We start from the raw sequence: 12,233 nt of genomic DNA on the forward strand, positions 1-12,233 counted from the left end.
AAAAAGGGCAATGATGATTTAATAGCTATGAAAGTACTTTTCACGCGCCCCCAATTTTGTCATAAATGTTATGTTTGTTTGTCTCTTTTGAATTGCAATCGTTTTACTTTTAACACTTTGTCAATTCACACACTACTCACTCACAACAAACACATTTGCTCTCAAACCGTTTGCGAAGTAAGCGCATTCTCTCAACCTTAGAACCCTAAAAATCTTCATCTTCTTCAAATCTTCTTCAATCATCAAATGGCATCATCAAGCTCGCAACGAAAAGATTCAGTATCTACTTCAAGAATGGTCCCTGAATATGACTACAGAGGAAGAAGCATGAAATTGGAAGAATGGGATTTGCAAGTTCAGATAGAGAATCCAGTGGACTTTGATTCTCTGAATTTTCATAGGTGTTCTATCAGAAGCTACTATGAAGAGCAAGGACTCATGGATTATTTCAGAATGTTGAATGGACCAACATATGAAGCTCTGGTTAGACACTTCTGGGTAAGAGCAAAATTTTACAACAAAGCGGCATCCTTATCTGAGGAAAGTCAAATGGTGCTAATGTATCCTGAATTAGAAGGGAAAACAAGAGAAGAAATGGGTCTTGCGCCATTTGTTGAAGATGAAATCAGATCCAGCATCTGTGGTATTCCAATAAGAATTGCACAATGGCACATAGAGTATGTTCTCAAGGCTGCAGCCTCTGGATACTACTCTGGAATTGATCTTTCAGATGCTGCTGAAAAACGCATTTGGAAAAAGCAAGCCAACTTGGTGATTTACAATTCTGAGAAGGAGAAGAAATATGCTGAATTGAGCATGGAAACCAAGATGCTTCTGAAGATTCAGAATGAGACCCTGTTTCCAAGTGGTGACTGTGTGAAGCCAAATCTAGCTCAGAAGGTCCTTCTCCAGCACTTCATCAAGAAGGAAAAGGTGAATGTGCCCAAATACGTGTTCAAGTACTTGGTAGAGTGTTTGAAGCAGAGTCAGCTACTGGATAAACCCTGGGTTCCTTATGGAAGACTCCTCTCAGAGATATTCTATCAAGGAGGTATCTTGAACAGTCTCAGTCAATCTCAAGGCTTCACAGATCAGCTACTTGACACAAAAACTGGAAAATTCATTAATGCTCATACTCTATTGAATATGAAGCTAATCAGTGAAGTCACCAAACTTCAAACTGATTTAAGTGAATCACTTGTTATGTCTGATCTTATGAAGGACTTTCCACCCATCTGCAAGAAGGATCCCATTGAAGTGCAATTGTACTATATCAAGGAACATTTTGAGGCAACCAATGAGAGAATCAGATTGGAAGATATTCCAGAGGAAATGTATGGTGGTGCTCTGCCACGAGCCAGAGGCAGAAAGTCAAAAAGGAAGATGACTGCAGAGCAATATCTAGAGGTTGAACAAACTACTAAAAAGGCAAAAGTTGCTGCTGACAAGCTCAAAATTGGTAGTTCATCAGTACCTTCTATTGAAGAAGCCATTGAAGACATGGACTCCAGGATGATCATGGGTGTTGACATTTCTCTTGATCAACCTGCTATACCAAAGAGGAAGAGAAAGCCAGCCTTGAGGAGAACCAAGGATTTTCCTCATATCACCTTAAGAGCTCAAGCTGCTTCTGATTTGAAGTTAAAAGAGATACAAGAGAAGAAAGCAGCCGCTGAAAAAGTTCTGAAAATTGCTGCTGAGCTACGAGAGTCTGTAGTTTCAGAAGCCAAGCAACTGTTGCAGGTGTCCAGTGAATCTGCTAAAGAGGATTCTGATCCTGAACCAGAAAAGGTAATTAATATATCTTCAGATTCCGCATCCGCATCATTATCAGATTCTGATGATTCTGATGATGATGTACCCTTAGCTCAACTTTTTCAAAAACCAGTAAAAAGCCAATCAACATCAACCAAAACCAACGATAAGCCCTCTTCGTCAACTTCTTATGAACCAGTTGGCCACATAGTTAATGAGAAGTTAGCTGAACTGGCTGAGCAGAGAGAAAGAGTCATTGATTCTATCTTTCGCCTTAACCCTCAACCCCTTTGCATTCAACCTCTCAACATGATTCCTCCTGAAAATGTTGAGTCCACCTCAGAAAAAGCCTCTGAAACAACTCCAGAAGCAGCTGCTTCTGAAAATGTTGTTTCAGAAAACCCTCATCAACAAACACCTGAACCACAAAAACCCACAACACCCCCACAATCACCAATAGCCATCACTGACCCCCAACTCAACACTCAAACAACAACTTCACCACAACAACCACCATCTGAAACTGAATTTCAACCTTTACCTGAACACTCTCCTGAACCAACTCCCATGGATGTTGACATCTCTCTAGTCAATGTTCAAGCCTCAACCTCCACCACACACATTGATTCTGACCAGCCCTCATCTTCTAACACACAAACACACCTTACCATTCCAGTTCCTAACCCTATTCAAGACTTAGAAATCAGTGATTCTGATCTTGAAATCCTTGAACATCCACCCACAAACATCCTGGAATCTGGATATATCAATTCTGAGCTTCTGACAATCTTGAGTCAGATGCACAATCTGGTGGATCAAAGAAGGACGATTGATCTCACAGGTGCATATGAAGACTCCTGGGTATCTCTTCAGAACCGGGCAGCTGGGGTTATTGAAGAAATCAAGGCTAAATGCATCAGAGTCAAGCAAGCTTCAGTCAGAAGGCTAATGGAAAATCTGAATCAGAGTCTTAGAGTAAGAAGTTCTACACTGCTCTTGGCAAACCAGCCTTTCTTCTTTGAAACGGATTACTTGACCAGAGAAGCAAGGCTGTGTAAGCTTCTGAAGAAACAGATGGCACAGCAGCAGCAAGAAGCTAGAGAAAGGGAACAAGCTCTTCTTCAGAGGCAACAACAACTTGAAGAATTGTTGACGAAGAAGATTGAAGAAATGGAAGAGATGAAGAAACAACAACAAACCAACCCTTAGTTGCACACCCTTGTGTTTTTCTTTGTTTGTTGTTTGTTTTATTTTCTTAGTCCTTGCTTCTGAAATCATCTTGTCTTATTTCTTTTGCTTCTGAATGCTTACTGATTCTGACTGTTTAGCTGCTTCTGACAATTGAATATACATGATTTTTGCTCTGATTTATTTAGTTCATTGCTTAGTATACTCTCTCACGTTTGAGTTTTTCTCATATCTTTTTGTCTTTTGTGCTTAGATTTATTTTAATTTTTTTTTGATAATGACAAAAGGGGGAGTATATGTGACAAGTATTTAAAGGCTCTGAGCCCCATTAATGGCATTTGAAATTTTTGAAAAACTTCTATCTTTTTACCTTATTGGTATAAGCTATGAATGAACGAAGGAGTATCAAAATTCAAGTAAAGTTAATTGAACCATTCTTCTTATCTATAAGTAAATTCTTTCAATGATTCAATTTTGCTTTTAAGCTCTGATAATAATTATTGCGCAAAATGAATTTAATTAACCTGGATAGAACTTAGGGGGAGCTTACAAACCTCACCTTAAAGACTATCAGACTCAGGGGGAGTTTGAGCTTACAAACCTCAGATTCTGAGCTTACAAACCTCAGAACCCCAAAGTCAACTTGTTAATTAGATTAACAACAATTGATCAATTTTAAATACTTTTGTTTGTCATCATCAAAAAGGGGGAGATTGTTGGAACAAAATGTGTTTAACAATAAACCTTAAAGAGTTTTGATGATAACAAGGTATTAAAAATTGTAAATTGGATTAGCTAATATTTGTTCAAGTGTACAGGACCATAATTATAAAGTTACATCATCATTGGTTCTGAATGAGCAAATAAAGAGCTATGGAAACAACAAAAATTTGAAGCTTGGACGCTCCTGAAGGCAACTTGCTCCTGAAGAAAAAGCGCTCCTGAAGTCAAGCTGCTCCTGAAGAAATAGCGCTCCTAAAGTAAGCTGCTCCTGAAGAATAGTGCTCCTAAAGACAAGAGGTCCAGAAGTCACATCATCAGAAGCTGCATCATCAGAAGCTGCAGAAGTCATCTCATCAGAAGCTGCATCATCAGAAGCTGCATCATCAGAAGCTGCCTCATCAGAAGCCATTTCACCAGAAGCTGAATATCAACTGGATTTGCAAAGAATCAAGAATTGAAGAATCATCAATGCAAAAGCTGTCTATTGGATTCGAAAACACAAACAAAGGATTAGTGGAGCTTGCAACGGTCATTTCAAAGGTGTTTGAAGGTGTGTGTTTGCAATTTGGACGAAAGCGTTGACATTGTACTTTGTACGAATTGTACAACCACGTTCTCCACTACTCTGTTTTGTGTCTGCACTTCAAGACAAGAAAACAGCTCCAGAATACGGTCTCGCCTGCATAGATGTTCCTTTGGATAAGGAATGGATTTCAAATTTGTTCTTCATAGGACAACAACCAAATCAGGCAAAAGATCATTGGTGAAAGATCAAGCTTCAACAACGACTCTTTGGTGTGCTGGCAATTTCACAACGTCTCTTTCACACCTCTATATAAAGGAGTGAAGACCTAGAGAATTGGTAATGCAAGAACGCTGAACGAAAGACTCACAAGATTTTCACAAGTACCAAACCTCTGCTGAAATTGTTCTGCATTCACTTAGAATTTCTGTGTCTCAAAGTCATATCTTAGAAATTCTTAAGTCCATTGAGTCTGTATCTGATTTGTATTGTGAGCACCTCTGATTGTATATCAAGTGTTCAACCTTAAACAATTTTCTGTGTAATTTTGTTTAGTTAGGAAGTCTCTTGCAGTTATGCTTGAGCAGGAAGTCTCTTGATTGTGTTCTTGAGCAAAGGAAGTCTCTTGCTTGTGTGCTTGAGCATTGGAAGTCTCTTGCTTGTGTGCTTGAGCATTTGTAATCAGATATTACTCATAGTGAAATCTCCTTGGAAGTGCAAGGGGGACTGGACTACTTCCGGATTGTGGAAGGAACCAGTATAATTGCTTTGTGTCGTTCTTCTTCTCTCTCTCTGTTTTATTCCGCTGCATTTAGATTCTGATCATCACTTCAGAAGCTGTCTCACTTAGCTTCTGATCAGTGTATTCAGTTGTTTAGAGAAACGAAGAATTTTTCAAAACACAATTCAACCCCCCTTCTTGTGTTTTTCTCACCTTCAGTTTATATTGATATTCTTTAGCTTCTGTGATAGGTTTATAATCAGATTCTTCACATCCAAGCATTTTAGGCAGTGGACAATTATTCTTTTGCTTGGACACGACTGTTTCAAAACCTAACATTTGTTTTGTTTCATTTCTTACACTTACAATGTGTTTAGTGTGAGAAAACATGTCTTTCTTTTCCTTTAATTTTGAAAAAAAGTTACTTTGTTTTCATTTTGTTTTACTATTTTTCTTAAAAAAAAATTGAAAACAGTAAGCAAATTAAAACAAGTACAAGATCTTGTTTTTCTTTTTGCAAAATATTAAGATATCGATTTTGATTTTTGTCGTAGCATTTACATTAGATTAGATGGAAACTTTCCATGGTACCTTGTGAACTACAACAGATATTTGATTTTTAACTTCACCCCCATATTGGAGTAATTGTGTTCATACAGTTTCTTTGATGGTCATGGTAACTATCCTACTTAATTCAACTTGTCGATCTTCTAATCGGCTCGCGGCTCTTGAAAAGTTATTGCTATTTGCAAATGACAAGTTATCTTCCATCACATTGCGCAATCTTCTTTGCTTTATCCTTGATATACCTTGCGAAACTTCACCTATTGAAGGTCTTCTCTTAGGTGATTTGTGTAAGCATTTGTGTGCAATTTTAGCAAGTTGCCTTACTTCTAAAACATTGCATTTTCCAACAAGTTGCTTGTCAAGTATCTCATCTATTCCATCATGTTCCATAGCAGCCTTGAAGTAAAAGACAAATAAGCAAATCAGAAAGAAACCTTCTTCATGCCTATAAGAAGATTCATACCAAGAAGATAAAATTGGACAATTTTTGCGACAACTTTTAAGTGGTTAATGCAGTTCAAGTAGGTGATTGTTAACTACGTTCAGTAGATAGTTAATGGATATACTATGTCAAAACTCATTAACCATTAACATAACTTCATAGCCACAAATTTGGATGTGACTTTCGGGTATTAAAATCTACACGTAGTTGGATGCCTAAAAGTTATGGTTAACCATGTCCAAATTCGTGGCTAATGAAGTTAATTTGCTGATGAATGAATTTCGACCCTTGATATATCCAATAATCATCTACAAAACATAATTAACCACCTATTTAAACTGCATTAATTTTTCGTGAAAGACATCTAAATTTGGTTGTCGAAAAAACATTTCCCTAATTCAAGATGATGAAGCACTTTGCAAAAGCAATAGTAACTTACAAGATTAACATATTCCATCAAATTTTGATGAGGGTGGATGGCAGTGATGAGCTCAAAAAGTATGACACCAAAACTGTATATGTCACTCTTGGTTGTTAACTTGCTTGAGGAAATGTATGCCGGGTCCATATAACCATATGTACCTTTAAGACCAGAATTTCGGCCATCAAATCTCTCTTCCTTTGAGAGACCAAAATCAGCAACCTATTCAGGTTATCTTGAAGTTAGTTGATATATTGGATAAAAGAAGATAATTAATGGCATTAAAGTCAATATTTACTAATTCTTAAGGTTAGACAAGAAAACTCAATTGCTGTTGCGAAAATTCCAACTTGAAAATGTAAGCTTCAATCGATAAAGATTGGATTTTATGAATTGTTCCTCAAGAATGTAACTCGAAGTCGTAAAGTTTAACATGTTGGAAAGTCATTTTACATAAACCTAAAGCAAATGAATATAATGAAAAACCTACTAGGAATCTAGAAGTGTACTAACTAGACAGGAACTTCTTTGTTAAAAGGTGCAAAAAGTTTTGCAATGTTTTCATTAATTATTCTCTACAAATTTAAGAAAATGATTTGGCAACCACATTATCAAAAAGTACTTGTACAAACAATGAACCAACATTACCTTAGCTCTCATAGAGCCATCTAGCAATATATTGGGAGACTTCAAATCACGATGTATGACGGGAGGGACTGCCTGTTCATTGAATATTCATATTAATTAAAACACATTTTTCACATAGCACAATACAAAATCTAAGAGGGAATATACATACTCCTTCATGAAGATACTCTATTCCATGTGAAATATCAACGGCAATTTGTAGCCTGTCATCCCAGCTTAACTTCTTTTCTTCATCTATCAATATTCAGAGATTATTCTCAATTGAGACCATTAATTTGTAAAAATAAAAACGAAAAAATCAGAAAGAAAAACTTTAATGATTACGTGACAACTAAAAACATGTAAAGAAGTAAGATGCTTCTGTCTATTTGATAACATAATCATGCAGCTCTCACCAAACAGAGAGGAGGGGAAACCAATGATTTAAAAACTGAACCGGACAATTCAACTAGTTGAACCATTAACAGGCACTGTCTACGGTTTAGTTATTTTAGCAGTTCAACTGCAGTTTTGTCCAGCCTTGAGCGGTTTTGAGCAGTTGAACCATGACCCAAAGGTCTCATAAGTACGATTTCCGGTGCAGTTTTTAAAACATTGGGAGAAACACCAACCGAGAATGGGAATGAATAAACTTCCTCTTACCATATAAAATACTTGCTAAACTTCCATTGCTCATGAACTGATAAACCAGTATGCGCTGTCCTTTATCTACACAATATCCAAGCAAATTTACAAGATTCCGGTGATGCAGTCTTCCTAGCAGAGACACCTGGAACAATGTCATGTTAAAAACCACAAGTTCAACAGCCCTGACAGGTGACCGGCATTATATTTATTGAGCATTTGACCTTTGAGTTTCTCAAATTATAACTACTAATTTTACATTATCAATCGCGGATCATCGAAAATAGCAGTTTGTTCAAATTACGCTACTCTAGAGCTACTATTTTACAAGATTTTGTACTAAATAGCATATCATGGAACAATGGCGATTTATTCGAAACCCACTACGCCATAGCCGATATTTGACAACAGTGTTGGGAATTTACATAAAATATAGTGGAAGTGAGTGATCTCTACCCTGACCATTTTAAATACTAATGCATTCTATCTTGCAAAATAGAGGGAATGATTGTTAATTACTTAATTTCATGTCCAACGATGATAATTATAGGTCATTCAAAATGGTGATGTTCCAAAACAGTTTGATGAAACTGGCACACTATACTAGCTGTGCTGACTGAACTTCCAAGTTTATTGACACTAAACTCTTCGATATATAAGGTAATTAAAGCCAAGGTGGATAATCGTTACCTATACAGTTTCTCTAAATCTATTAATTTGTTTCAGGTCTAAACAAACCATCAACATTAAGTTTGTGTGGATCAATAGTTTAGTTAAGCGCTTATAGCAAAAAAAATTATCAGATAAGTGCTAATGAATAAGGTATATCTACAACAAGAGATAAAGTCAAATTGTTTTCATACAACCGATAAGCTAGTTTCATAAGCTATCATGAAGAGCTTGTGAACATGTCATAAGTTGTAAACAAGCCAATCAGTCGCACAAGTGCTCATAAGCTATAAACTCTCGCAAACAGTCTCACAAGTGCTCATGCAAGTAGATAAAATCAAATAAGCCAATCCAAACAGGCCAAAGTCTTTAAGAACTTTGGAATGGCTTAATGCCTACACTGCTTAATTTGTATGATTCTCTCAGTCAAAATAAAGGAAGAATCATTTTCCAAAACTATATAAATGTACCAAAATAAAGTCTTATTATCCAAGTATTATAATAGTTATTTGTTAATACCTCTGTTTGGAATTCTCTCTCCCCTTGTTTGGAATTGTTTGCTAGCACCTTCACAGCTACCACCTCTCCGGTAGATATTGTGGCTTTATAAACCGTGCCAAATGATCCTTGTCCCAAGGTAGTTGTGAAATTTTGTGTGGCCTTCTGAAGTTCTCTGTACGAAGTAAAGCGTCAGGTCTTCTGTTACTAATGTTAATATGAATGTCCACATTAATATGTTTTATCTGTAATTATATATGTCATACTTTCTCCTTTGCTTTCGCCATCTAAACTAATGCGAAAGCACATAAACCGTTTCATATTTAACTTGTCTCCTCAAACAAGAGCCCTATGGTTAAAGTGTGGCAATGTACAAGTTCAAACTATCTTGTGTTGAAATTTACCTTTTATTTGGAAGAATACGGGCAAGAAGTATCAACTTTGTGCCCGTAAAGGGTTTGATACCATATTATGAACCAAGGCTCTATTTGGATAAGCAGTAGAATTAAGCACTTATAGCATAAGCCCTTATCAAATAAGTGCATATGTACTATAAGATATTTTTATCAAAAAAAGATAAAATGAAGTCAAATTGTTTTCATAAGCTAAATTGGTTGAGAGCTTGAAGAAATAGGATGAAAACAACTTATGGACATATCATAGGTTATTTTCATAAGCTCTCCCAAACACTCTCACAAGTGCTTATACCAATAGATAAGTTAAAAAAAGTCAATCCAAACATGTCTCAAATATTCTACAAGTTACTTTTAAGTTTTTATTATGTAAAAGTGCATCAATTGTTTTTAACCTAATACTAAATAACGTTTTACTAGGCGTGTTATCGGACTCAAAAGAAACTTTTTAATAAAAGAACTAAAAGAAATTCCAATTTCACATATCAAAAAATCAACACATTTTGAAATTATCAATAGTTGACAGCTTGTCATTTAATTGAAATTATCCATTGCCAGAACAATTTGGAAATAAGAAAGATTTGACATCATGGTCAAGAGCGAAATGTACTTACTTGTACGAATACTTTAGAATGCCTGATGCTGAAGCAAACCGGTCTTTGTTTTGATTATTCCACCAAGTGAAATGGGAATTTTTCTGTACATTATCTGACCTTGTTGTGCCTATGGAACTAGTGATGGATGCACTAAAGTCGATACTTGTTCCAGGTCCATTTGTTCGTATCGGGAGAGTTGTCAAACTAGGCTCACTAGCAGATTGTGAAAGATGAGAACGTTTTTTGCACCACCTTATGCCGAAAAATAGGAGGCAAGAAATCAGAATTCCAAGAGTCAGACCAACGGTGACACCGATGATAACTAAATTAGTTTGACGAACCATTCTTCAAATTCTCTTGTGAATCAGACAATGAAATCATCTTGCAGAAGACTAACACTACAGAACAAAAGCACACTGTCACAAAGTTAGCACAATTTAATGTCAATTCGATACTTCATCCATATATAAATGATATGAAACCAAATTTCAGATGTTAAACTCATGGATGTAAATGTGTTATACAACCGAAAAACATTAAAAAGAGGAATCATAAACAAAAACGCAAACCAAATATCAATTTTGATACATCCAATGCTATCTCTAAACACTCGAACAAAAGATATGTGTCGCAAAAGTATAGAACATAGCAGAGACACCTTAAATATGACAATCATAACTAACTCACTTTTATTATTGATAAATTCGCAGGGAAACTAAAAGTACCAGATCCTATTACTAAATTTCCCTCAATTAATTGTTCATTTTAAGATTCACATAAGATATCAAAAACAAAACCAACACTCTCCGCTCCTCTATCAAAACTATGAAGCATGGATGCGGACATGGACACACCGACACAGCTAATAATTTGAAAAAATCACATAATTCAGTGTGATTACAAGTGTCGGTGTGTCCGACACCGAGACACGCCTAATCCGAGGAGTGTCTGTGCTTCATTTCAAAACTCTGAAATCAACACAAACAAAAGAACACACAATTCAGCAACAAAACTCTCCCCTATAACAAACCTCATAATCCACAAAACTCAACAACCCACCAAGCTAAATCCATCAACACCAATTCATTGTTCATCAAAGTTTTCTATCAACTATTAATCAAAATATGAAAAGCATAAACAACTTCAAAACACTGAAAAATAAAGCAGAAACAAAAGTACACACAATTCAGCAATAAAAGTCATCACAAAACTAAACAACCCACAAATCCAAATCCAAAAATCTCTACATAGCAAGAACAAAACAAACAGAAGCAGCAAAAGCTAATACACAATTCAGTAACAAAACTCTCTCCAAAACCAAACCCATGTTCAAAAAACTAAACAACCCACAAACCCAAATCCAAAAAACTCACAAGGAAAAAACCTTAAACAAAAAACCCACATACCAAATCAGCAGAGGAACAAACCCATGTTGTAAAAATCATATTTTTACAAATCCTGATTCAAAATTCAACGCTTTTACGAGTATTTAACCTTCTGGGCAGTTTTTTTAGGTTGATAAATGAAGAAAAGAAGAATGAATGTTGTTTTTGTTTGTTGATTTATGAGAAGAAGAATGTTTTGTTGTTGAAATTGAAACTCAAAAAAAGTTGAAAGGGTCTGAGTTGGAGGCTTAAATAAAAAAGTGATTATTTATATATATATTTGTGGAGTTGTTGTTGGTATATTCAATTGTGTTGATGAATTGAAGTGAGAGTGGGGTTTAAGGTTTTTAAAAACTTGGCCAAAAAGGACAAAAAGGTTATTCGGTAAGAATTTAATTTGTATTCATCGACGATGTAAAATTATTTTACATATGTATCCCATCAAATGTGATTATCAAACCCATGTTGCTAAAATATAGGATAGCTTGCTAAAATACACCTCCATAAAAGGTGTCTTCTAGGAAAACCCAATTTTATAAAAAAAAAACTTATAAAAGTGTATTATTGTGTCCTTAAAAAAAGTGTATTATTGTGTGATTTCATTTTGTTTTTTTTTACATCATCAATGCATAAAAATTAATCTCTAAAAATGCGAGAAACCAATTTAAAACAATAGAAACACTATATGGACTAACTCATAGAAATTTGACATCAGAAGAATTCAAAATATGAGATGAGACATTGAAAATAATACATTATAAGATTTCAAGACTAATGTCAAAGCCATGTGGGTTTGATCTCATATATTCATTTCTTATCAAGTAAATAATTATTGACATACTTTTATTTTTTTATATATATACAAACACAATAAAAATATGATTAGATGATATAGAACAAAATGTAAATGAATCATTTACCAAATATAAAGAAATATATTGGAGCTTCAAAAGGATATATTAGCAATGTTAATAAATTTTACACTGATTCCCTTAAAAAAAAAATTACACTGATATTGGATTAATAGGTAATATTATAGCAAATAAGATGATGAAATATA

The 12,233-nt window shown here is 35.1% G+C and overlaps 1 protein-coding gene across 2 annotated transcripts; it reads right to left on the reverse strand.

The window, feature by feature from the left end:
* Nucleotides 1-5,415: 5,415 nt before the first annotated feature.
* On the reverse strand, nt 5,416-11,415 carry CRLK2 (Protein kinase superfamily protein). 2 transcript variants are annotated; one of them, XM_085722290.1, is made up of 8 exons: nt 11,195-11,415; nt 9,807-10,186; nt 8,801-8,954; nt 7,631-7,757; nt 7,140-7,222; nt 6,989-7,060; nt 6,359-6,562; nt 5,416-5,873 (listed from the first exon to the last, which is right to left on the reverse strand). In XM_085722290.1, exons 2-8 carry the CDS (start codon nt 10,130-10,132, stop codon nt 5,562-5,564), a joined length of 1,278 nt encoding a protein of 425 aa, XP_085578416.1. In that variant the 5' UTR covers nt 10,133-10,186; nt 11,195-11,415; the 3' UTR covers nt 5,416-5,561. The 2 variants fall into 2 exon arrangements, with proteins under 2 accessions (XP_085578416.1, XP_085578417.1); XM_085722291.1 differs by having other exon boundaries at nt 9,807-10,204.
* Between the last annotated feature and the right edge of the window lie 818 nt (nt 11,416-12,233).

This window comes from Medicago sativa, chromosome 6, assembly GCF_051527215.1.
Source record: "Medicago sativa cultivar Bolivia chromosome 6, Bolivia_mono, whole genome shotgun sequence".
NCBI lineage: Eukaryota > Viridiplantae > Streptophyta > Magnoliopsida > Fabales > Fabaceae > Medicago > Medicago sativa.

What these genes read in the sequence shown, in the direction of transcription:
- CRLK2 (XM_085722290.1), bottom strand. Translation starts at nt 10,132, where the DNA reads ATGGTTCGTCAAACTAATTTAGTTATCATCGGTGTCACCGTTGGTCTG. An exon ending in AGAGAGAATTCCAAACAGAG is followed by an intron (nt 7,758 to 8,800) that starts GTATTAACAAAT and finishes ACATTGTTCCAG; the next exon opens with GTGTCTCTGCTAGGAAGACT. An exon ending in TTTAGCAAGTATTTTATATG is followed by an intron (nt 7,223 to 7,630) that starts GTAAGAGGAAGT and finishes GAATATTGATAG; the next exon opens with ATGAAGAAAAGAAGTTAAGC.